The sequence below is a fragment of the Corylus avellana genome, chromosome ca3 (assembly GCF_901000735.1).
Source record: "Corylus avellana chromosome ca3, CavTom2PMs-1.0".
NCBI classification, from domain to species: Eukaryota; Viridiplantae; Streptophyta; class Magnoliopsida; order Fagales; family Betulaceae; genus Corylus; species Corylus avellana.
The window spans coordinates 10,647,037-10,673,702 of record NC_081543.1 but is presented as its reverse complement, the minus strand read 5'-3'; the positions used below and the strand labels follow the sequence as shown (position 1 = coordinate 10,673,702).

Genomic DNA, 26,666 nt, shown 5'->3' with positions numbered 1-26,666 from the left:
TGACAAATTTCTAACTGAATTTTTGGTGAGTCTTAGTGCTTCCGGCACCTGGGCATTCAAATAAATAAATATATATATGAACTACTTTTGGCTTGGGAGTGCTTCAAATGGAGACTTTGCTTGTGAGTGGTCAAATGAAAGTGGAGATAAATTAGGTGTATAGCATCACCTTGCATTGGATTCGGGCCTAATTCTAGTACTCTGCCTTAATAACGTACTTTGGTCAGCTAGAGATAATTAATCTGTGTCATCTCCACTTCAATTTGGATTAAGACTTATTTGAATTGAATTTGAGTTTTGTATTTTTATTTCTTTTGGGCTAGTAATTAATAATGTTTTATTTTTATTTTTTTCTAAGCAAAAGGACGGGCAAAGAAGACTAATTGTAGCTATTTTACTTGGGCATAATTATATATAGTAATACTTATCCGTTGAGAGCCGCAAAATAGGGGTATAGACGGTGAAAACCGTAGGCGCTCCCTCAAGTCCGATTGAGTTATAGTTTGACTCAATCCCACCAAGGCATTAATAGGAACTAAGGTAGTTTACGCTAATCAGACATGAAGATTTCCATTGTGGGACTTGAACTCATGCCCTAGTATATACTTAACCACTTTGAAAATTTTCTTGGGTCATTGAACTGTCAATCCACCATCCTATATGGTTAATAATATTTTAATTAATAATGAAGATAACTACCCCACTGGCAGAAACCCTAGCCACTTGCTAATGGATGAAGCAAGATTATTCTTTGCTAACCTTCCAATTACTATATTATGGGTTGACCTTCTTCCTATCGATAAATTACCTAACTACTTGCATCATTTGAGTAACATAATATTGAGATTATCCCACATTGGTTGTGGAAGAGGTTGGTGGTCGGTTTATAAGTATAAATGAAAGCCTCACATTTTGAGTTAGCTTTTGAGTTGAAAAAGGCTTAACACTACCCAACATTGATATTAGAGTCCAGATTCAACCAGTAAGTCTCGACTCGACAGTCCACGGGAGAAACGGGTTATCTCTACTTCGACCTCGGGCCTGATGTATGAGGGTGAGATTGTTGAGGTTATCAAACATTAGTTGTCGAAGGGTCTGGCGGTCAGTTTATAAATGTGAAGGAAAACCTCATATTTTGAGCTAATTTTTGGGGTTGAGAGAGGCCCAAGACCACCGAATACGTCTGGCCCTGGGTCAAAGCAAGTCCAACAATGATATTAGAGCCCAAATTCAATCAACGAGTCTCAGCAGAATAGCCTATGGGAGAAACGGGTCTTTGCTCTAACCCAGAGCCCAATGTGTGAGAGGGAGATTGTTGTGAGTGTTGAGTCCCACATTGAAAAAGTATAAAGAAAAAGGGTACTAAATATACATATACCTAAGCCCATTATCTTAAGTTTTTGGGCTAAAGTGGAGCCATAAAAGCCGTACTTTTTTTTTGGGGTTTGTTACCTTCTTATGCAAAATTCTTTGAAAGTGGTCTTTTGTGGGATTTTTTTTTTTTTTTTTTTTTTTTTTGATTATTTTCTACATGATGGACTTATAGTTGTACAATAGGCCAATAGCTATTTGAGGGGCAGGTGATCCTAAGTTTTACAATTTTTTAGCTGAGTAAGCCTTGATTATTTATATTGGTATCAATTTGTTAAACAAGAAATATAATTTCAAACCCTCATATACATGGTTTTACCTTGAACAAAATTAATATAAATATTTGCTTTAGCATTTAAAAGCTTTTCACCTTTTCCTTTTCATAGGAACATAAGTGCATTCACATAAGAAATCAAAATCCTAAAATACAAAGGGCCAACATATACAATATTTTCCCAACATTTGCAATTAAACATGCCAATATGGAAACTTTGAAGAGTACATTGAGCACCAGCCTCAATCGACCACTTAGGTTCAGCCTCTTGAAAATTTAGAACGGTTACTCGATATAAAATTTATATCGAGTACATTGAGCACCAGCCTCTACTGACCACTTTGGTTCAACCTCTCAAAATTTTAGAACTGTTACTCAATATAAAATTTATAGGTTAGGGTTAAAGGATTTGATTCATTTAATTAAATTGGTCAAGTTAAAATTAATGTATATAATCTTACATCTATATATGTATTGACATTACTTGAAGTCGACATGCGATATTTAGGACTATCATTTTTTTACACAACTGGTAAATTTGATACAAACTCAACATAAAATTTGTCTCTAACTATTTAGAGATTTAACCGGTCGACCTAATTAAATAAGTCAAAACTAATATAATCATAAACTTGATAAAGAATTGCCGCCCTCAGTCATCACTGAAGAACCCAGCCCTGGCAGGTTGATTTCGGACCTTTCGATTCTCAATCTAGAACCTGGGACCGGGAGCACGCTAAGATCAATACTCCCTTCGGGTAAGCTCCTCCCAAATTCTTTTAGCATCGAATACACGGCTTCCTACAAGTAAGCTCTCTCTCTCGTATGATGGATTTTATGCTCAAAAGGGTGTAGTTCAGGGCGTGTTTAGATTAATCGTTCTCTGTAATTTCCGCGAAGTTTGCAACTTTTGTGCCTTCCGCTGAAGCATGGATGGCAAAATGAGAAAAGAGAGTCTATTCAATATGTTGAATTTCTTCAATGAACCCATTAGAGCCCAATAAATCCCAAGTTTCAAGATTTCATTTAGAGTTAGTATTTGGTGTTTTTGCTCAATGGACTTCACAAATTTATATTGCTGCTACATTGTCATGCCATGTATACCACAGGATCTCACCCACCATGAATTTGGTCGTTAACCGATGGATACCATTCTTTACACTTGCACCAATTGTAACAAAATTGTAGTATAGTTTGTAGTTACATTTGGCATTAGTCGCATTACTATGTACTTATTGTTAAAGAAAAACATGATAATCCTTCTTCAGGGATCGTCCAAACACAGTTATAGTTTGGATTTTGCTGATTTTGGCTCATTTCTGTTAATATATATATATTTTTTGGTTTACAGATTTTCTTAGATGGTTGTTTGTGCTGTAAGTTAACCCTATGGGGTAACTTAATTGGTTAGGGCCACGCCTTATAAAGCGGAAGTTACTAGTTCGACTTTTCTCTTGCCCTCCTCTTGGGCCAATTACTATATATATAAACACTTGTGCTGTAAGTTATACGAAGGTTTTAACAAGGTGACTTTGTAATTGGACTAGAACTCGGAATAATATCTGCAATGGGATTGCAAAGATTTGGGCGTCCAAAGGGTGTGGAAAGCAAGTCGAGTCCCAACCTTTTTGTGGCCAACTGTGGGCCAGCAGTGGGGCTTTCTCATGACACCATTGCTTCAGTGTTCAGTGCTTTTGGGGAAGTGAAAGGAGTCTGTTCTGCCGATGAGAGCGGTGCCCGTGTCATTGTTTCTTATGGTGATGAGAGTTCTGCCAAAGCTGCCTTGGAAGCATTAGATGGACAACCTTGTCCTGACCTTGGAGGCCGTTCTTTGCATATTCGGTATTCAGTACTTCAACCTACTTTGCAGGTATAAGACGTCTCCTTACTTGCTCAAGAGTGTTAAATGCTTGAGCTCAGACTTTATCATGCTATTTCCTGGTTCACTTTCTGTAAGGTTTGCATTGTTTACTTTGGCTTCTTGTAATGAATTACTAATGTAATGGGTGAATTCATACTAAAACTAATTTACAGTGGTAGATGTGATAACTGCTATTTTCTCAACACAGATTCCGCATGATTTGGTTGGCGATTGCTTGATTATTCTCAGCAGACTCCTTTATTTGTGCCTAATAGATATTCAGATTTCAATGGATTCCATGAATGTTTTGATTCTTGCGTCTCAGTTCAAATGTAGTTTGTAGATCTTCCCACATAATTTGTACCGTGCATATTAACGGATTTTTGAGTTCCTTGTGAATTTTTATAAATCAAGTTTTATTCCATTGTTGCCAAAATTCAGAGTTTCAGAATAAAGTAAAGTAGATGTGTTAATGACTCAACAAGATTCATGACCTTTTATCATACATTTGCTGCATTATCCAGTTCATGTATATCTTATACTTTGGTAATTACTTCAGGGTAAGGTTAATGACTCGGTTCCAGTGTCTTTGGTGGCTTTGGATTTGAACATTCCAGGCCTTTACTTATTGCATGACTTTGTCAGCCCCAAAGAAGAGGAGGTTAGGTCATTTGTCATCTGTAGCAGTACTTTGTCCTTGCGTTATTCCGGCATTTGCATTTAACTTTTGAGTCCTTTCTGACTAAATGACACTTGTAATTTTTGACCCTCACTATATACTATATGTGACTTTTCCTGGTTTTTCAGGAATTGCTTGCAGCAGTTGATGATAAGCCTTGGAAAAGTCTTGCCAAAAGAAGGGTTCAGCATTATGGCTATGAATTTTGCTACGAAGTATGCCACATGATAAAGAACTAGCCTCATTCTGCCACTTTGATACTTATGTATGTATGTGTGTATTTATATATGTATGTATGTGTACACACATATATAAGAGATGATATGTATGCAAGTCAGCATATATCATAAGCTAGACTTTCTGGGATTCTGTATTGTAAAAATAGTAATCAATTTCCTTTGCTGATAATGTAGCTACCAAAAGGTATCAACTTAAGTCATTAGAGGAATGATTTTAGTTCTACATTGTTAATCTTATGTGAGTTAAAAGATATTTTGTTCAAAACCCTTTATAGGTAGATGGTTGCTACCTGTAGGTTTCGCTTCTCTTATTTTCTAGAATCTTTAGATTTGTGTTCTTTTTCTTCCCCCTACGTAGGTGTTTCTTTTGTATACTCCTTATGTACTTAGGTTACGCCTTTTTGCACTTTCTAATAACATTGAAATACTTATCCAAAAGAAAAACATTGATCTTCTGATTAAATATGATGACCTTACTGCAAATGCTGCCTCTATCCATTCTGGAAAAATATGAAAAATACTTTTCCATATTTTTCCACCTAAGATTAAGGACTTATAATATGTGTTTAACAAACCTCGTATGGTCTGGGCTTTGTCAAAGTAGATGGATATACTTGTATGCATGTATTATTTTCCCAAATCCAAATACATTGGAAAACAATCTAGTCTTCACAAAGTCTAAATGACCAACAAGAACTTCTCTAGCCAATATGTGGTGGTGCAACGTAGTGGTTGCGTATGCATTATAGCTCTTCTGTATTGTTTTGAATATATTTTATAAGCAAGATTGTGGCAGAATTTACATAATGGCCACTAAGGACTTTAGGATTTTATATTGTTGTAAGAGATTATAAAGTAAGGCAATCACGTTAAACATTGAATTAGCGAAGTCATTGCTGGAGCTAGATTGTAAAGTTGGTTTTAAATGGGATAGAAGCAACTGTAAATGTTGTACAATATTGTTGTTTATTCAGAATAGTATTCTGTTGTTCTTTTTCTCGCCCCCTTCTTCTAATGGAAATTGTTGCTTATAATCATTTCTTGGCCTCTACACCCTTAGAACTATTAACTATTAGATCTTTTCTAAATCAGGGTTAGATACTTATCGTTTTTTTTAAAAAAAAAAATAGTTGTAGGAATATCAAATACTCACTCAGTGTTCTCTCTTTTCCTTTTTTTTCTTTTTTTGCTTTTTCCTGATTCCTTCTCTCTTTTGGTGGTACAGACAAGGAATGTTAATACGAGACAGCACTTAGGTGAACTTCCGTCATTCGTTTCTCCCATTCTTGAAAGGATCTCATTGTTTCCAAACCTTGATAATCATGCAAACATAGTTTTGGACCAACTGACGGTATGTGGTAATGTTATTCTGTACATAAAATGTTTGTAATTGTATTCTCTAAATTGAAAATTAATCTCTTTTTTGTATTTCTTTCAAGCTTTTATGCATTGATGCTTGTCACTATATAATGGCTCTAGTTTTTTTTTAAGATGATTGGTACTTGTATTCATGTTTCATAATTAGGACTGAAGATCAATGGTTATGTTACAGGTTAATGAGTACCCACTTGGGGTGGGATTGTCTCCCCATATAGACACCCATTCTGCATTTGAGGGATTTATTTTCAGCCTTTCGTTAGCTGGGCCTTGCATAATGGAGTTCAGGAGATACACAGAAGGTACTTGGCTTCCGAATACCTCAAGTACTAGTACAAAGGTGCAAACTCCTGAAAATGGCCCAAATTTCTTAAGGAGGGCTATCTATCTTCCCCCACGGTCCATGCTCCTATTATCTGGGGAAGCTCGTTATGCTTGGCATCATTACATTCCACACCACAAGGTATATCATACTATCCTTGGGTCATCAACTGTTTCTATACTGAAATTTGTTCAAATTGACGAATTCTTCTGAAAGATTTTGTAAATTGTAATTTGAAAATATTTGCAAGCTGCAATAATGTGAAATATAGTGATAAGTGGTCATATGCATGCACACATTCTAAGACTATGTTGGAAGGCCAGAAAAACATGCGAAAGTGTTTCATCTGGAGAAACCTTCCAATCATAGCATTCCATTTCTCTTATCCAGAGGGTTAGTGGTTCGAGGGTAGATTGAGTACACGAATTTCCTAACCTTCTATTATGTATTTGTTTAGTTATATTAATGGAATACTTTATTTTATAATTGTTATTATAATGTTTAATCAGCTCGGATGAGTTGCTTTCCAAGTGGAGTCTTCTTAATTGTTTCTAATGAAACAATGATTTTTTTCGTTAGTTAACGACATGATATATGTTTCCGATTTCAATTAAATTTATATGAAATTGCTTTTATAATGATTAACATATGAGTAACGTAGGAAACCACATTTTTATCTCACAAATATCTCCAAATGCTGAAGTGATTATTTCAACTAACCATTGGATCAGTCCTTGTCAAAAAATAAAAAATAAAAATCAAGGATTGATTGGGACTACCACATCAACATTATGGTAGTTGTGAGATGGTATATAGCATTACTCTTAACATATTGACATTACGGCAAAGAGAATAAAAATTCTCTCTCTCTCTTTGTTTTTTTTTTTGATAAGTAAGTATGCTTATCAAAAGTTGACTTACTGAATAAGTGTGTAAGTATGCTTTAGCATTGTTATTTTCATTCCTGAAGGCATATGTCAATGATTCTTGTTTTACAGATTGATTTAGTGAAGGACAGCATTGTCAGAAGGGGTCCAAGGAGGGTGTCCTTCACTTTTCGTAAGGTGGTTAGGAGTTCAGTTTTAAATTTGTTGACTGCCAGATGCATTGACCTTCACATTCTAGCAGTAATAAATTCTATATTTGAATGCATTGCTGTATGTACTCAATAGTATGGATCAATTAAGTTGGTTGCTCATGGTACACATTCAGAGAAGTCAGTACCTGCACTTTCTCCTGTCCACTTTAGATTTCAATTGTGTGATTATCTATGCCATCTTTGTTGACTGCCTGAGAATGATATGACAGATGACCTAAATAACTACTTATATGGTGTCATAGCAGAATATATAGATTGTGTATCTTCTTCAACCATATAGTTCTATATGCTCTTACATTTTTTAGGTAAAAATAAAAAACAGTTTGGGAAACATTTCAAATGCAATAGAAGTGCTGTAAAAGTTTTTTTTTTTTTTTTGGTAAAAGTGAGTCCTGTTTAATTGCATCGACAATTAACATAAACATTGCTCACCAATGAATATAGATGTGTTTAGAATAAGATACCATGCCATGGTAATCATCCTTAAAATTATTTGAGATATAGAATATTATTGAATTTCAGATGGAAGGTGTGGCCAATGGCCCAGTCATGCAACATATTGTAAAATCTAGTGACTTATTGAATTACAAATGCTTATGTTTGGTCAATGCTATTAGTTTACCAAAGACGTGCATAGTTACTTGGATTTAGTTCTAGTTGTTAATGAATGTTTGGATAGTCGGATTATATCTAGGAAACAAGGAGTGTTGTGTAAATTGGACTTGGAGAAGGTGTATGATGATGTTCATTGGGAGTTATTGTTAGATTTGCTAAAGAGGTGTGGATTTGGGGAGAAATGGAGGGATTGGGTAGCACATTGCATTTCTACAGTGCAGTTTTCCTTTCTTATCAATGGTTCACGATCTGAATTATTTTGTCGTTCTCATGGAATGAGACAGGGGGACATGTCATTGCCATTGTTGTTTGTAGCTATCATGGAGGTGCAAAGGGATGATGAGCCCGACAAAGGATAGGGGACTTTTGTCTGGTTTTTCAGTGAGGTCGAGGAATAATGAATAGATATTAGTGTCCCACCTATTGTTTGCAGATGATACGTTGTTTTTTTAGGCAAATTTTTGAACAAATCCAACATTTGTGATGTTTTTCTTATTTTTTGAAGCTGTATCGAGATTGAAGATTAATTTGGTGAAATTAGAGATAGTTCCTGTTGTGATATGGGAGATGTAGAAGGTCTGGCTCGTATTCTTGGTTGTAGACTATCGTCTTTGCCGATGAAGTACTTGGGTTTGCCATTGGGTTTGATAAATAAAATAATTAAAAAAAATAAAATAAAGGCACTCTTTTCAATTTGCCTACTTACTAACTTGTCTCTTTACCCTATTCCAATGAGTGTGGCTAATAGGCTTAAAAAAATTCAAAGAGACTTTATGTGGTGGAATTGATGATGAGTTTAAGTTCCATTTAGTGAACTAGTCAAAAATTTGTACTTCAATGAAACCAGGTAGGTTGGGGGTTAGAAACCTAATTTAGTTTAATAGAGCCCTATTGAGTAAATGGTTATAACATTATGCTATGAAGAATGAGGCTTTGTGAATATTGGTGATAGAAACTAAATATGACAAAATAAGGGGATGTTGATGTTCCAAGGAGGTAATAGGGCCATTTGGAGTGGGTGTGTGGAAATATATGAGGGGGTGGGAAACTTTTTCAAAATTTGTCAGATTTAAGGTGGGTTATGGGTCATAGATCAGTTTTTGGCATGATGTGTGATGTTGCATTCTCTCAAAATAAGGCGATATGTGGATAGAATATGTTGGATCCCTTCCAAGAGGCACAAGTTTGAAGTGAAGTCGTATTATCATGTGTTAATCATGTCTACGAGTTTCCTGTTTCCTTGGAAGAATATTTGGAAAGTTAAAGCTCTTTCGAGAGTAGTGTTCTTTGTGTGGATGGTAGCATTAGGAAAAATATTGACATTGGATAACCTAAGGAAGCGGAACATCATTGTAGTAGATTGGTATTGTATGTACAAGAAGGGTGGGAAATCTATCGATCACCTTCTTCATTGTGAAGTAGCTAGGGATTTATGAAGCTCGCTATTTAATTTCTTTGGTGTGGATTGGGTTATGCTTAGAAGGGTGAGAGAGTTATTAATGAGTTGGGGAGGGTAGGTGGGGTGTTGTAACATTTTGGAAGTTTGGAGGTTAACTCCTTTATGTTTAATATGGTGTATTTGGAGAGAGCAGAATGAAAGGAACTTTGAAGATAGAGAAACTTCAGTGATAGAGCTGAAAAAATTATATTCAACTCCTTTTACACATCGATAGCAACACATAATAGTTTGCTTTTTTTCTAGTTTTTCTAACTTTTTGAACCTTTGTTGTTCTTTTTCTACTAAATAGAGGATTGCACCCCTCTGCCATTTTCAATAAGATTAAATTACTCATACTTTTCATTTTTTTGGTCTCTTTAAAACAAAAAAGTTTCAAGTAATTAAGATTTTTTATATATTCTGGCCACCTTTTTTTTTTTTAAAAAAAAATGTTTTGAGAAATTGAGTTTTGAGTGCGACTTTCTTCGCTATATTAACCAACCAGGGATGTAACTTCCTTGCTAAAACAGAAGCAACATCTCTATATAGAATAACATGCCACATAATTCAATTTAGCTTTGTGCTTTGTTAAGTCTTAAGACTGTTCTATGGATCTCTACTGAGACTTTTGCATGCACTGATCCTCACACTGAGCTATAATGATCCTCTTTTTTCTTTTTTCTTTTACCTTTTATCTTTTTTTTTTCTTTTTTTTTTTTTTCTTTTTTCCTTAATAAACAGCATATACAACCTAAGTTGACACTTGATTTTTGAAATAGTGTGGAGTTATGGTTTGCTTGTTACTTTTACACTAATGATAGAATATCTTCAGTTTGTTCTTGGCCCATGCTTGAATAGTGTTTATAGTTAAGTGCTTTACTAATTTGTGATGCAAGTTCGGTGTTTTCACAATTTTTTCTTTCTTTTTCCCCATTTCTCCTGTATGAACTAATAATTACTTTTTAAACTTTTTTTCAGGTTAAAACAGATCCTTGCCAATGTGAATATCCCCAATATTGTGATTCTTAGAGATAAGAAGACAAGTTTTCGTTCTGATTGAAGATACAAGCTGACTATTCAACGCTCCGTTATAACACCCATTATAATTGTTTGTAGGAGACGGTTAGTATAGAACATTACAATCATGAGTTGGACTTATTTTCCAAGATGATTCCTTCTCTTCTTTTCCCTGGATCTCCAAACAGGAAATCCTTGATGCCAACTTGTGTTGGCTGCTGGTCTTGCAATGGAAGGAGTAGTGGTAAAGGAAAGTTAGAAACAAAGCTTTTGTTATTGTATTTGTTGCGACATGAAATCATGGAATTCAGTGATTTTCTTTTATAATCTAATATTCGTTTCTCAAATTACATTCTTGGCCCGTGATTGGACAATAGAGTGATTTCAAGGAACTGTGCCCAAATGTTAGCTTGATGTTGCACCTGCTGCAAGCTCATTTTCTCCAGAATTTTGTTCACATGTGTAATGTTACTTTTCTTTCCCAGTGGTAAGCTCAATGTAGCTTTCTTTCTTTTTTTTTGGGCTGAGGTAGCTGGAACCAAAAACCAAAAAGAGATTATTGGGGTGGGTGAGCCACCTTTGGAAGTGGCAAGTTGCCACTTTTAAGCGTGATTGGGGATGGCTAAATTACTTCTCTCACATTACTAGCAATTCGGGCAAATAATTGTTGTAGATCTTTATTCGGAATACAAGTAATGTCGTAGTGCGTTATTAAGAATGTGGGAATGTGGTAGTACCATCCTATTCTTTTCTTTTTTTTCTTTCAAGTACACATGAATAAAGAAGAGTTGGTGGATGCATTCCTTATGCCCAAAGAACATAGAAATTACACCTTACACATAAATCATTAGTTTGCTTCTTCAAGAGCTAATACATCATCAACTAGGAATTATTCAACCTATGCCTTCCTCATTGTGGCTCCTCATGTCTACATAAAACTACCCATGCTAATTAACACAATATACAATCTCCCCAATTACTGAACATTTAGACTTTTGAAACACCTATTTACCTCTGCCCTAGCTTCACCAAGCAGACATAACATCGATTAAATTACAATATGGAATACAGTAACCACAAGTCAACAAAATAACTTAACCTAAGACGTTGAAGTAATTAGCTTATTAAGCTGCATAGGTGCTTTTAGCCCCCATAAAATCCCTAGCTTTCATGTCACTTGCTTAAATGGCCTTCAGTTGAAACCAGCACATGTTTTCTTAATATCCTTCATAAAAGAACAAGATACACACCTTATCAGGGTACCAGATCACATGCTATCTCACCTGCAAAAAATAATTAACAATAAACTTTTAATTGGAAAAAAATGGTAAACCAAGAATATTTTCATGAGAATTAACATGACGAGAAGGCGGCTCTTAGCATTACACATATTGGGTGTTGGAAAAATTGTGAAATGAGATCACAGTGGCTAGAAGGTTTTACTAACATTCTCATTTCATCTGATCATACCTGTCAAGTAAATTCAGGCACAAAGAATGCAAGGGACTAACCTTATTTTAACGTTTGTTTTCTGGAAACTTCACCAGACTTACTTGTTGGATACATTTCATGCACGGTAATGCATCAATACCCCCCAAAGGAAAAAACAAAAAATAACAGATCATAAGAGGAACATAATTATGCTTTGATGTCACCACACTAACGTTCTGTAATTTGGTCTAATAAGTCCAAGAGATCACTACGTGAGAGTACTCATTTTGTTATTTTTTTTGGGTCCATGGATGACAACTGCTCTGGAGCTGTCATCTTGATATCTTCAATAATATTCTATAAACAAAGGAGATTGTAAAGACTACATTACATCTAAAATTGCATTACAAACAATTCAAATGAGTTAATGAGAACAATTTAAGTTACCCTTTTCAGAATAATAAATTGCACAACTAAAAGCTTCAAGAAAGAAAACATTAAATTTTTATTGTAATTCCAAATTTAAAACGAAAAATAATGAGACAAAGCATATATTGGAACAACTTGTTTCATGATTTGTCCAAAAAAAACCTACAAAATATTTCCAAACAAATACAATTGAGCTATATGACTCCTTACCATGCATGGATTTGATGAAGTAATCCAACTCTGGGAAGCAAATTGTTCCCTGACCCAAAGGGATTAGCTGTTGATACACAAAGAATGAAAAGTGGCGGCGATCAGGATCATTTCTGGGCTTGGCCATCTCAACCATGCTCATGTACCCTTCTCTATCATAACATGGAAGTGCATTCTCACCAGCCACAGTCAATCCTCGATCCCAGGCAGAGTTTAAAACCTATAAGAATAAATGAGGATTGTCTATCACCTATACTGAAGAGATTATTCCATCCATAGATATAAGTGATATAAAACATTTTTTATTTAACCAGCATTGTATCAACATACAATACAAGATTGTGCACCAAAGGCTGCTAGTATTTCCCAGCAGGAGAAAACCCAGTGTAGCCTATAGAGAGTACGGGGAGTTGAAAGACATTAGAAATAACAATCACCTGCCAACTCAAACCTTCTGGGTCAGCCAATGCTTCATCATATTCCTGACCAGAAACGTGAAATCTCAAGCAAACAAACTTCAACATCACTGAATGCTTTCTCAGAACCTCAAAAACTGGGGAGTATCCATCTTGATTCGTAGGGTTATAGAAACCCGCCGTTAACTCTGCTGCATGACTAGTAGTCTTATACCACCAATGAACTGCAGGAACCTGCACATCAGCATCTTTCATTTATTTCATTTTATTTATTTAATGTCCAAGAACTCCATAATAAGATATTCATTTGAAAACACTACCGCGAAGCATATACTAGTGTTCAGTTCCAACTTCCAAGACTAAATGACCAAAATAATCAGGTACAACCTCACAACATTGAGTTGGTTCTGGTTGCAGATGTGGCTATGTCCTAGTCCCTAAGCACTCAAAGATTGCACATCTCAACCCATCCAAGCATGAGTTCCACCCATAATTAAACACTATCATAATATCACATTGGTATATAGGCAGAGCCTATACATTGGTAGGTGTAATGTGCAATGTTTGAAGGAATCCAGGGTCATCGTTTTGTGTCTTTTTTCTTTTAGAGTTATTCCAGGGACAAAGACAAGCACACTAATTCACCAGCAGAGTCAGGGCATGAGTGGGAGTGGGAGTGGGAGAAGTAAAAGCTGCGATTTGTTACATAACTTGGTCGAGAGCTGTTTAGAGCCCTTTATGTACATTTACTTCCAAATGTAGTGGTTAAGGAGAATATTGGGCAGTTCGATACAAAAGTAATTCATCCATAGGACCAGGGATAAAAAGGTAAATAAATAAATAACCACTTTTTTGAAGAACCGTGAAGATAACAAGGAATTTGGTCCCATCAAGTCAGATACCTAGTTTGACCTCATCCAAACCAGGATTTGACTGGATTTAACGAGCCATAAATTGCAGGTCAGGAAGAATCAAACCCCATCCAGTCAATTACGCAAGTTATGTGTTGTGTGTGTGCACGATGCAATGAGAAGGTAGTGGGCTCAATAATTAATCACATCAATTATAAAGTGGAATCCACCAGGAAAATAAGAAAAAAACTCTCAAAAAGAAATTTATTCAATAACATATAATTATGAAACAAGTTCACAACAGGCCTTTTTATAGACCACAAGCATAAAACACCCTAATGACTTATTATTACTATAACATCTATAAACAAGCAAAAACATATAAACTACACATGAAAAACCATAGTATTCATACTCTAGTGCGCTGGTCAAAGTGGTGACCGACCGCCCTATCTATCGACCGGTGCACTTAGATAGCCTATCTTCAACAAATCTTCAACCAATTCTCTCAGGTTTTTGTATCACCACTCAAAGGGTTGGTCAACCGGGTTTTCAATCTCTCAAATCACAGGATTTTTTTCCTTTATTCTAGTGCACAAACTTGGTCCAAATTGACCCCCAAGTGTCCGATATCAGTGTGCATGTGAAGAGTATCAATGTGTAAAACTCCTAGTTTCACACCCTTGATTGACGTTGACATTTTTTGTTTTTCCTACGCTTCTAAAATTCCCTCTGTCAAGCATTCAAACAGAACATCGAGAAATTATTTTATTTCCCTACATCCCACATCTTATTGTCTGCTATGCTCACTAAGAAAGGTTTAAAATTTGATCAACTGCACTCATAAAATGGTTTGAAAAGAAAAGAAAGCTGCAAACCCAGAGTGACTACTCTTTTTTAACAATTCCATTCTAAAAGAACAGATTTCTCAAGCATCCTCCTACTCCTTCTCCACTCCAAAGCTAAAAAGCCTTTTCATTCTCTCAATCAAAGCAAAAACCAAAAGTTTAATTTAACTATCTTGTATCAATCCAATCAATTTCCAATTACGCATCAAATTTACAATAATACACTTGAATTTCCATAATTTTTTTTTTATAAGCATTGCAAAACTTGTCAACAAATTTAAGAACTTGAACAAAAAGGAAAAATAAATAAATATTTGGTGAATACCAGTTTCATGATCTTAGGAATTTAACAGCTCTCTCTTACCCTTCATCCATCTTTATTCCTAAGATCTTTTTTTTTTTTTAAGGAATCCAGGGTCATCCATCTTACGCTTTTAATAAAACTTGTTTATTACTTATCAAAAAAAAAAAAAAAAAAGATCTTAGGAATAAAGATGGATGAAGCTAGAGAAGAAACCACTAAACAATTGCTATGGTGATTGGAGAGGTAGAGAAGCTGAGAGAGCCAAGTGAGTTTCAATAATTAGCGGGAAGGTTTTGGTGGCCAAATTTATGTGACTTATGGTGCTTGCGCGCAACTAGACTAGAAGAGAGGAAATATTACATAACCCATTATGCTGCTCAAGTAGAAGAACCAAACTAACATGCCAACAGAAGGTAAGCTCACTTGCTCTATTCTAGTCCCTTTTACTTTCCATCCTGAAAAATAAAAAATAAAAAATAATAATAATAATTAAAAAAAAAATGGTAAATGAAACAGATTGCCATCTTTTTCTCTCTAAAATTTTCTCCACCCTTGCCTCCAACATACTTTTCCATCGAAGAACCACTCAGCCATTTCCACCACATCATTCATATTAAGCAATATGAAGGACCGCGAGATTGGCTCAACCCATTCTCACAACATGTTCCGCTTCACACATTCTAAATTTCAACGTAAAGAAATATTTAGTAAATTATAATTTTTAAATTTTTTGCATAATGATTGCAAAGGCTTTTTGGTGGTTGTTTGAATCATTTTTTTGACAATGAAAGAGGTAGAGATTGGTGGAGACAGGTTGTAAGATAATCCAACCCTTCCATACTTAAACACATACTTCTCCTATGTTACCAAATACTACACTTTTACATTAAAAGTGAAAAAGTACATCCCGTGGCATGTAATGAATATCATGGAGACTCTAATGTGAAATTTACAAATATTATTATTTTATTTTTCACGTTAGACAAATTTTGGGACACCCAAAAAATATGTTCACCATTCTTAAAGGAAGAATATGCTTTTAAACAATCAGCGCAGGTACAGCATCTGCATGCAAGTTTGAATATTAAATCAGTGAGAAGCAAGGACATAGCCAAATCATAAAACAAGTCCAACTGTATGACTGATGATGCAATTCATCGACCTGGATCAAATTTAAAATCAAAATAGAACTCCCCATATTAAGTTCACCAGCTAAGCCAAAACCCAAGCACACTTAGATTTGTTCTGGAGGTGATGATAGTGATCATTGAAATGGAGGTCACTTCGGGGACAAGTCATAATTTGTAGAGGAGCTTCGGGTGAAAAGACAGGCAGTGCCTCAAATAACTGTAATATATCACAGGTTTCACTTGAGGATTTCAATGGCATATCTAAATGGTTATTTACTATAATCAATAAGCAACACCAACAGAATCTAGTGACTGGTGCTAGTCATACACAGAGAAGAAAATACAGCTTAGCATACTAAATTTTGTATAGATGACTTGAGATGAACCAATACATACCTTAACAATTATTTTAGTTTCCTCAAATGCAAGGGTTGCAAGAGACAAAACATTATCTGCATGATCTATTAGTGACTGCGCATACCAATGGAGGAAAAAGCGGCCATAGTAGCTATCGTAATCACCTCGTTCACAAAAGAACCCAGTTTCATTTGGCCTAGAATTGTATTCACCGGCATTATCAGGACCCTTACCCCAAAATGAGTGCCCTCGCAATTTAGCTGCTCTGCACAGACTTTGTTGTAAATATTTATCATAGCACTGCCATAAATGTGATCAGTATAAGTTAAATGGAGTTATACTGAGCATAATTTTAATTTTAAAATAACAATAAGACATGATAGCTTTGGTATAAAAACATGTATGGAACTATAATGTGTACAGGGGCGGAACTAGCATTTGGAGTTTGAGAGAGCCAAAAAACAAAAAAAATTGGGGGGGGGGGGGGGCCGGGGCGGCTGAATGTGCATATCATGACCTCAATAACTGGTATATGACAGGTAAAGCAAAAAATTTCAAGCCATAAGAAGAGTTCTCCGAACAACAGCCTATATTCCATGCATATATTATTAGCATGTTATTTTGTGTGCTTTAGTGAGGTATGCATGCATTACTTTTACATTTGTAATGTATACATCATAATAATTTCTGTTTGTGTATATATGTTCAATATTTTCTGACCTTAAAATAATCATTATAACTGAGGATCCAATGAATAGCAGGGAGACCAGGGTGCATTCCTTTCCCACACATAAAAAGAACTAGGATAGCAAAGCAATGGGAAGATTGGAATGCATTCCTTTCTCATTAAATATAGAAATCTACAATATACAGAATAAAAGGTCTACCATGGAGGAAAAGTACATAAAAGTGAGGGAATAGACGCATGCACGTAAGCATGTATGTGTGTATGCATCTAGGGGGCAATTAGGTTTAATAGATACCTGAAACTCACCGATACCAGGATACCTCCAGCCCATCCTTTCCGAAAAGGATGGATACTTCAGTTCCCCAGATGCTCCAAGTCCAATTTCTACAGCAGAAATGAGACCCTCTGCAAACAAGTCATCAAACTCGGTCCGGAAGCTTCTCATGAAATCAAAATAGACCTGCACATATTTGGACTGCTAATGAGCCACAAAAATCTAATAGACAAAGCATAAATGAGTTTAAACAATAGGTCCTCTGCATAGAAGACTATGCAATGAACAACCTTTTTGTGATTAACTAACTAGAAGAAATGAACACCGACAAAGATTTGATACAACAGGGCAAGCAACAAAGTCTCAGTAAAAGTTTGATTAAAAAACTGTGCATAACTTTGTTACAGCTTCATTTTCCATAACAAAGACAAGATAGAGAAGTATCGATACAACTTATAGACTCATACCTCAATGCCAGTTCTTCCTTTTAGAACTCGTTCTTTATCAATACCCCAAGATAGACATTCAGTATTTCTCCTTCCTTCACGATCTGTGAAGAATATATCTCCATTTTCTTTTCCAATTTCCATAACCCATTGTGGGAGGGTAATCAATGTGTCCCCAGAGTCATTTCCTCCATACTCGTGAAATGCCATTACAACCTTCACAGTTTTAAAAGATATATCAAAAAGTATGAGAAATACAAAATTATAACAAAAAATCATTTAGTGAAACCCTCATAAAAAGCAGTCATATATATGTTTCTCAAAATAACCCTACATTCTTACTTACAAGAAATGAATCACGGATTACAATTTATGAGAAGAAAATTTTTGGTATTAATGCATTTTGAGCTTCTTTGCTCAGTCTGATTCAAGAAATCACTCAAAAACTCCGAGAGCAAAGAAAGGCACAATACAGCGACGAGCACAATTTTTTTTTTTTTTTTTATAAGTAAAAAGAAAATGTAAAAAACTCGGAAAACATGGAAATGTTCGAAAACAATGAAAGCAAATTCATACAAATATAAATACAGTAGATGATAAAGAAACAATGAAGAGCCCTATACACTTGGCCATAAAAGAAGACTCAAATGTTGAACAAGATGGGAAGAAAATTCCATAACCTAAAACTCTTCTAAATAGTGACTAAAATTTCTTTCATAAAATCTTGATTGATGTAATACAACATATTAAGCAAAATGTACACTTAATCTTGTTGATTGATGTAGCATCAACACTTGACACTCTATGAAGGAGACATCATGAACAAATAAATGTAGTATGTAGAATGAGTTCCAGATCACATAATTCCATCCACCAAATTGATAGACAACATTAGAGTGTATGCTATCTAGACATTTTTAAAATATTTTAGACTTTTGATAGCTCTATCTCATTAAAGATGCTCACAGTTTCACCCAAAATAAAAAAAAGAATGAGTTAACAAGAAAGATATATATCATTTTGCTTCATATGATCTAAGGCATCATTCTGACAAAAGGTTCTAGTAATGACTATTATATATATATAGGGATAAATATGGATGAGGTCTCACCCATTTCACATACAATAGTTCAATATTTTATAGATCCAAACCATTCAACTTAAACTACAAAAAGCAAAGTTGGACATATTCTATATTTAGACAGAATTGGTAGAGCAAAATGGCTCATATCTTTCTCATATTTAAATGAAAAATGGCATTCCAATAATGAACCAAAGAAGTGTGGTTGGCATTTTATGAAAATAATGATCAGATTTTGTAACACCCCACTCCAAGTGGTATGATATTGTCCGTTTTGGGCCTCAACCCGCACGGTTTTGTTAATGGGTTTACCCCCCAAAAGGCCTCATACAATTTAGAGAGAGCATGTTCTATATAAGCACATCCTCTTTCTCACAACCAGGCAATGTATGACGTCACAATCACCCCATCTTTAGGCCTCAGCCTGCACAGTTTTGTTATTAGATTTAACCCCCAAAAGGCCTCATACCATTTAGAGAGAGCATGCTCTATATAAGCACATCCCCTTTCTCACACCTAGGCAATGTGGGACGTCACAAATTTATACCTTTTTAATTTGATATTTCTGATACAAGGTGTTCATAGCCCTATATTGCAAATGGACTAACTATGTAAACATGGGTAACATCCTATCAATCTACCGCGAAAATTCGCCATCACATATGTTATACAATATAATCACATATTTTTATATGTATAAAACATTTAAACTTATGGCAAACACACAAAAAATATGTACAGCTCAAAAAAATCCAAAGAAGCTACCTGCAACTTCAGCTTGAATTCTCGAACAATGCCAAAAAGTTCCCTATAGCCAGACCACATGTATTTCTGTGGAGACCAGCCTTCAATAATACCCCACCAACAATCTACTACAACGCCATCTACGTTTAGAGACTTCAAATGATTAACCTCTTGTCTAACACCTTCAGGATCAATCAACTGGCAGAAATTGTTTATAACACCAGTCTGCCACAGAAGTCTCAAGTATTTTACAATTCATAGAAATAATTACAAAATATGAATAGAGTACTCAAAATATAACTTGTGACTGTAGAAGAAAATGTATAAAACATAATTAAAAGATGAAGGAAAGCAAAGCAGAAAACTAACTGCTTATCAGAAGATTAATCTCAATACAAGAGATTATAGCAGCAAACAGCAGACACTTACTGAAATTTTTACATAAACAGGGATCTTTGGAGTGCCAGTAAAATCACTCTCATGCTCCCCAGAACGAATATCTTGCATAAGCTGCAAAACCAGACAATCATAAATTTCCATACTTGACAGCTTAAAACACCAAAGAAGCTCCCCAAGTAATGCCACGGAACTTAACAACCGTCCTGAGAAAATCAGTAGAATATGAACCAAAATACCATGACACATGCACATGTAAACACAAACAACTGCACACATACACCAGGGTAGTATTGAACTCCCCACTTCCAGCTGAAGGTTAGCATTTTCCCCATTTTTGGATAATTGTATTTTGCATAAAAAGGATAATGATTTACTAACAATTTTTTGCATGAGTTTATTTGGCATAAAGAGCAGGACAATGATTTACTAATATATAATACTTCCTCATATCACTTGTACGGCATATTATCATCTGATCAATTTGATCCAGAGGCTAACTTTCTACATCTGTAGTTGACAAGGTCTACAGCCACCATAAAACTCCAGGTGTGTGGATGTGTGTGCGCATGTATGTGCATATTGATATGATTCTAGATCGTTAAATTTCATTGACTCAACATTGCCTAGCTACCATCACATCTAATTACAAAGCAGAAGGTACAGCTAAGTCAGGCACCAAAGTTATTGGACCAAGTGGCATCTTCTCCCTCACATAAACAAAGGGTGGAGGGTAAGGTCAAGAATTCAATCCTGTGCATGTGCGTGACTTGTAATTACATTAGGTGTAATTGACAAAATAAAAGGAAGCCCATCTAAGTCAGGCAATTCCTTAACTTCCAGTGGAAGCAATGTAGAAAAAGAAGAGGATTAGCAGAGTCGTCTCTATTTCTATCATTTTCACTGCAAAAGGAAATACAAATGACAATGAAATAGTTTTGAGCTCTACCAGATACATTAGAGGCCCATATAATTAGTTCCATATCAATTACATGATATATACACATTTGTATCCACCTAATTCATTCAAGTGCAAAAGATGAGGAAAAGGTTGCAACATTGCTATGGGGTTCTACTCCATTTCCATGGACTTAAAAAAAAAAAAGCAAAGATGAGACTAAAAAAAATGGAAAGAGAGCTGTGACAAGTCACTGTGAAACCAAAAAGAGATGACATTCAAGAATAGGACTAAGGATGCTTACTCAGGCAAATACTCTAAGCAATTACTCAAGTGCAAATACAAGTATTAGGTTTCAGACCACGTTATTAAATAAGGTGGACTTTACTTAAACAGTGTGTAGCCACATGAATTAGGAAATAAGTTAACCTGATCAGCCTCCAGGCATTCAACTGAATTGATGGGGCTGACACTAGTATATTTCTCACTCTTAGTGTCCCTCTCTGCAATTACAACAGAATCAAGAGACGCTGGTGACAAGCTCTCATCAATTCTGAGAACTGATGGCTGACAGTCCATCGTTGCTTTGACAGAGCAATTTCTCAAAGAACTAGCAGATAGTGGGCTTTCAACCGACCTCACAGGAAATGCCGCCTGTCAATGCAAACAAACTCACTTATGATGCAATCATGTGCAAAACTATGTATCGAACTTATAGATACAGAAATAATAATTATTATGAATGCACTTGACAATTTTAATTACTCAAAAACATAGTGAATCTGAAACTTCCTCCGGCTGTCAGTTTCAAATTCACTTCCTACAAAACAAAGAAAAAAAAATGTCTTCAAGTGTCTCAAACTCATTTCAACATCAACAATATGTGTCAGGCACAAAAGGTTCTCCAGAAAAATCAAAAACAGGGATTGTCTAAGACAACACAACTTCACTTTTCTGGCTAACTCAGAAAGTGAGAGACTTCAAGACAGAAAACAATACATGTCGTCCATGTTTGACAGACAAAAATTTGCTACAAACTGGTTTGTAGCTAATTCATACAAACTCATCTAATAAAGTAACATGTGTCCCTTAACATGTGATAAGCACATGTTTTTTTAATAGCTATAGGACACATGTGAGTTTATTAGATGAGTTTGTATGAATTAGCTGCAAACTAGCAAATTTATGTCCCATGTTTGACATAGTCTCGTTCGGAAATCATTCAACTAACTGGTATTTGAAAAATAACAAGAAACCAGAATTATGACAACAGTTACCAAACTCTCACAAAGAAAAAGCAACACAGTCCTTCAAAACGAAAATATAATCAGCTAGCTGCCTGATAATCTTCCCTTTAAACGTTCTCACAGAAATTTGTTTAGCAATGATCAAGTGTTCACACCCAGAATCAACCGACTCAAGCCAGCAACTTGATTTTAGAGATACTCTCAGCACCATTTTCATTTAATTTGCATTTTCTTTTCCGAATCATCGGTTACTGATAACAAGAAAATGATTACAACATATTTTAGAGCTGAGAACAGAAAATCCTCATGGCTTTTGCTAATAACTTGGACCACTTAACATTTTTCCATAGCAATAGGAATTCAAAAACTTCAAACTTTCTTCCATTCTCTCAGCAACCAAACATACCAAAAGTGAAGCACAGCGAAAGAAAAAGCTTGAGAGGAAAATTTAGAATAGAAGTCTGAAATTTGTGACACAAACCAAATGTGAAGGAGGGGGCGACTGTCTGTAGGTGGTCCCGTCAGTCTCGACGACCCAGCCCGCCTCACGCGCGAGGGCGGCAAGTACATCGTTCATATCCGCACGCGCGGGAAGAGGGAAATTACCGTATTGCCTGAGCCCGGCGAGCATCCGGCTGGTGATGGCTCGGCGGTGGCGCTCCCTCAGCTTCGTCCGCTCCTTCTCCTTCTCCCTCTCCTTCTTCCCCTTTGCCCCTGCGCTGGGCCCCGTAGTGGCCGCCGCCGCCGTGGCCGCAAAGCCGCGGGGCCGGCGCGCCTGAGGCTGAGGCTGCGGGGAAGGGAGGTAGTCGGAGGTGTGGTCGAGATCTCGGGGGTGTTGTCGTCTGAGGGCATTGTCGGCGATGTTGTTGATGTGGTGGTCGTCGTCGACGCTGTTGTTGTTGATGCTGCTCATCTTGCTGCTCTGCGGATTGTTACATTTACATTTGCATTGGAGCCGGAGAGATATACTGCCGCTTTCTTTACTTTGCTACCACCAATAGAAAGCGTTTCATAATTTCATCGTTTCCGTAAGGTGGCTCTCTCTCTCTCTCTCTCTCTCTCTATATATATATGGTTTTTAAATTGAGTAATGTTATATATCATGTTAATATCCTCCTATGCTAATTTACCGTTCAAAATTTTTTTCTTTTCTTAATGAAGGTAAATTGACTGGGGCAATGGTGAAATATTAGTGAAATAATGGTAAGAGTATTAGTAAAATAATATTATTTAGTAGATTATTATGTAACTGTTATATAAATGGAATGATGTAAAATTATTAATTTTTACTATCACTTTATTTCAACTGTATGATTACTAAGTATCATTTCTCGTTTTAATAAGATATACAGCATGAGTAAATTTTAGGGGTAAAAGGCCCGTTGCAGTTAGTAATTATTAACTAATACTGCTAAAAATTGCTAACCATAATCACCTAAGCAGTTAGTAAAATTCACTAACCGCTTGGGCGGTCAATCAGGATTGTAGGATATCATACTACATACCATATCAACATCATTTCATATATATATATAAACCTAAACAAAATCTATTTAACACCAATCGTTTAGCATTGGCATGATGGGAAAGAAATATACGAACAATATTAACACCAATCATTTCTCATTAATAAGAATTTAACAAAGAAAGAAAAATAGAGGAAGTAGGAAACAAAAAAAAAAGGATTAAATCACACAATCCAAAAACACCGCGGTCACACCTTAAACAACATCTATTTAATTATTTATCAAAATTCTTCTTTTGCTACAATATTCACTTAAAAATAAACTCATTGACTAAACCATAACTCAAGCTTTGGGCAAAGCCCATTATATATTGAATTACAAAATAACAAATTCCTAAAAATTAAATAAAACTAAAATAAAATAACAAGGACTGAAAATCAAAGCCCTGGAGTGAATGGGACCCCCAAGGATGGCAACCAAGAACCCCCAGAAATGAAGCTTGAAACGGTGTAGTTTGATGCCTCCAGAGAGTTTGTAATGAGATGAAAACCACCCCATTTAACTCTCTTTGCAGTTGAAGAGCCAGAGCCTCTGTTCTTGTACTCTCCATAGTAGAGGGTATTCAGAGCAAAATCTTTATCCCACTTCATCCAACCTGCTGGATCAACAGACCCATCAAAATATGTTTTGATGAAAATGGTCCTCGAATATTCCTTCCATGGCCTTCCAAGGTACGTTTTCATTGCCTTACGCGGCAATGAACTTCTTCCGGCGGCCGTAAAAGCTCTCACCCTGCAACTTTGAATCACTATTCCGGTAGTTTGGTTGGAATCTGTACGGCCTTGAGCTGTGACGGCGTTAGGCGTGTGGATGGTGTCGGAATATATATTGCAGTTCTGAAAGACGGCGGCGGCGTTTCCGAAGATGAAGTCCACGGTTCCGTAGATATCGCATTCCCTGAAGAATTGCTTGTTTGAATGAACGTAGAGAGTGTCTTGGTAACCTTCGAAGCTGCATCGGTAGAATGCAGAGAGGTCGGATCCTGATCGGAGAGCAACGGCTTGTCCGTTTCAGGGTCCGGCAGAGTTGCGGAATGTCATGTCACGAGCCATAAATCCGTCACCATCAACAGCTGCATGTTGCTCAAAAATTTGAGAAGATGTAAGAGATTTGAGGAAAACTAAAGTTTGTAGCCGAACTCTCAATTTGAGAAGATGTAAGAGATTTGACGAAAACTGTTAAAAATATTAAATAAAATATAAGAGATGACACTGGAAATTTTTATCCTTTCTAATAAGCGGTGGTCGTAGGTACGTACCAACGGTTGCTGATTTGTAAGTGGTGGAGTTTTTTTCAACGCTCCTACTTGCCGTGATGATTGTCTTTCCGATGCCGTCACCGACCATCGTAATCTTCTTCCCCGCCCACCCAATCTCAACGTTCTCTTCGTAAATCCCAGCCTTAACATACATCACAAGCCTACTATCCTTCCTCTTCCTCTGCGTCTTGCTCGCATAATCCACAGCTTCTTGCACTTTCGTAAAGTTCCCTGATCCATCTTTTGCAACCACGATATCAGGAATATTCAAATCCTGCAAAATCTTTTCCTCATCCAAAGGGCGCCATGTGGGAATCTTGGCTTCCTTGTTTTTCTGGCTTAAAGTGTATTTGTTGGTTGCCAGAGCATTGGTAACAAGCTTGGAGACATTAGAGAGGAGCGGGAGGATATTGCTTGAAACCCCGAGTTCTGTAAAACCTGTCAGAATATAAATTAATCTTTTGACATTATTGAAACAAAATCAAGAGACAATAATTAATTACAAATGATAAAAAATCTCTATTTAATAAAAGTATCGTACACAATCAAAAATATAAAAAATAGTCAGGCTTTGATGTGTGGACTTAAGCCATAAGTCGAACCAATAACGGGGATTTAACAAAAACCTGTTCGACATGTGTCGAGATTTGTTAAGGCAGAGCTGAGCCAAGTTTGAACATCTTCATTGGTCTGTTGGCCATGATTTCCGATGGTTTGTTTGAGGCGGTGAATGGTATTGCCAAAGAGGTGAACACAATCAATCCAAGCTGCTTTCTCTCGAATGTTTTGAGAATTAGGTCGAAGCCATATTGTCTGTCTTTGGGTTTTGAGAGCTTGGTCGAGAGCAATCTGCTTTGTCATATGCTGAAAAACTGAAAAAGAATTATGATGGTTGCTGTGATTCTTCATCATGATGAAGTGTTGACATGGCTGTGGATGTGGTGTCTGACTGCACCATCCTTGTATAGTGCTCGTGCTGCATTCCGGTAGCATAAATGACAGGAAAAATAGTGATAAAATTGTAAAACCAACATGAATCCTCATTGCTAAGAGCTTGAAGATGGGAAGCGCAAGAAGCGAAGCAAATAATCAGAAATATAATTCTCCAGTGAAATATAATTCTTCTGTGAGTGTTTTTATAGGCGTCTACTTATTGTAATCCAACAGGGATTAGACAGAGAGAAAAACTAAAACTACTTGGACAAGTATATATAATTCTAGTAGATTAATTAAACTATGTTTAAATCCTAATGAAACTCTATCTCCCTCTTTGTTTAAAAGATGTTTATTGTCTCTTGGATACAATTTAAATAATAAATTATCACAAAGTTGTTTTAATTATTCTGTATCACAAAATAATATTTCTCCATAATATATTTTTTTATTATGTTAATGAAAATAATTTATTATTTATTCCACACGAATTAACCACATGTCATGCCTTGGTTAATATTTTCTTTAGAGGACAAATTATAATTCACATCAAATTAGAATTCTCTGAGTTTCTATATTACATTCTACTTTGTGAATTCTTCAGATTAATCCTAACTCCTAAGCATTATCGCATATCACAAACTCGTTGTTCAGAAACAAACCCCTTTGGCCTTATCAAATCGTTGGTGTGTTTCAAATGTTTTCCTATTTATCATTATCAAATCGACTCTTCTATTTACATTCCATTAAATTATTTGATGGGAGTATTGTTGATCCACATCTGACCTAATAAAATAGAGAAATTATTGGTGTTAATAATTTATTCATATTCTTTCATATTCTCATACAAATTCAATAGATTAACTCTTAGATCTGTAGGGTCCACCATTGATTTATGTGGAGTCCA

General features: G+C 35.8%; 2 protein-coding genes and 1 pseudogene across 5 annotated transcripts; 1 reads left to right on the top strand and 2 right to left on the bottom strand.

The window, feature by feature from the left end:
• The first annotated feature begins 2,297 nt into the window (after nt 1-2,297).
• Nucleotides 2,298-10,678, top strand: LOC132174954 (alkylated DNA repair protein ALKBH8 homolog). 4 transcript variants are annotated; one of them, XM_059586723.1, is made up of 8 exons: nt 2,298-2,452; nt 3,193-3,515; nt 4,066-4,167; nt 4,314-4,400; nt 5,650-5,775; nt 5,977-6,264; nt 7,122-7,182; nt 10,254-10,678. In XM_059586723.1, the coding sequence occupies exons 2-8, from the start codon at nt 3,213-3,215 to the stop codon at nt 10,256-10,258; spliced, it is 972 nt and encodes a 323-aa protein (XP_059442706.1). In that variant the 5' UTR covers nt 2,298-2,452; nt 3,193-3,212; the 3' UTR covers nt 10,259-10,678. The 4 variants fall into 4 exon arrangements, with proteins under 4 accessions (XP_059442706.1, XP_059442705.1, XP_059442704.1 ...); XM_059586722.1 differs by having other exon boundaries at nt 2,298-2,403; nt 7,122-7,187; nt 10,254-10,677; XM_059586721.1 differs by having other exon boundaries at nt 7,122-7,187; nt 10,254-10,677.
• Nucleotides 10,679-11,039: 361 nt separating this feature from the next.
• LOC132174681 (beta-amylase 8) lies at nt 11,040-23,076 on the bottom strand. Its single transcript, XM_059586321.1, has 10 exons — nt 22,524-23,076; nt 21,225-21,449; nt 19,931-20,011; nt 19,523-19,726; nt 17,698-17,892; nt 17,252-17,416; nt 16,308-16,568; nt 12,800-13,012; nt 12,363-12,582; nt 11,040-11,575 (listed from the first exon to the last, which is right to left on the bottom strand). The coding sequence occupies exons 1-10, from the start codon at nt 22,953-22,955 to the stop codon at nt 11,547-11,549; spliced, it is 2,025 nt and encodes a 674-aa protein (XP_059442304.1). The 5' UTR covers nt 22,956-23,076; the 3' UTR covers nt 11,040-11,546.
• Nucleotides 23,077-23,945: 869 nt separating this feature from the next.
• LOC132174063 (pectinesterase 2-like) lies at nt 23,946-25,870 on the bottom strand (annotated as a pseudogene).
• Nucleotides 25,871-26,666: the final 796 nt, after the last annotated feature.

What these genes read in the sequence shown, in the direction of transcription:
- LOC132174954 (XM_059586722.1), top strand. Translation starts at nt 3,213, where the DNA reads ATGGGATTGCAAAGATTTGGGCGTCCAAAGGGTGTGGAAAGCAAGTCG. An exon ending in GCTATGAATTTTGCTACGAA is followed by an intron (nt 4,401 to 5,649) that starts GTATGCCACATG and finishes TTGGTGGTACAG; the next exon opens with ACAAGGAATGTTAATACGAG. An exon ending in TAGTTTTGGACCAACTGACG is followed by an intron (nt 5,776 to 5,976) that starts GTATGTGGTAAT and finishes GTTATGTTACAG; the next exon opens with GTTAATGAGTACCCACTTGG.
- LOC132174681 (XM_059586321.1), bottom strand. Translation starts at nt 22,955, where the DNA reads ATGAGCAGCATCAACAACAACAGCGTCGACGACGACCACCACATCAAC. An exon ending in AATGCCTGGAGGCTGATCAG is followed by an intron (nt 20,012 to 21,224) that starts GTTAACTTATTT and finishes CTGGTTTTGCAG; the next exon opens with CTTATGCAAGATATTCGTTC. An exon ending in AAGGAAGAACTGGCATTGAG is followed by an intron (nt 17,417 to 17,697) that starts GTATGAGTCTAT and finishes AAATATGTGCAG; the next exon opens with GTCTATTTTGATTTCATGAG.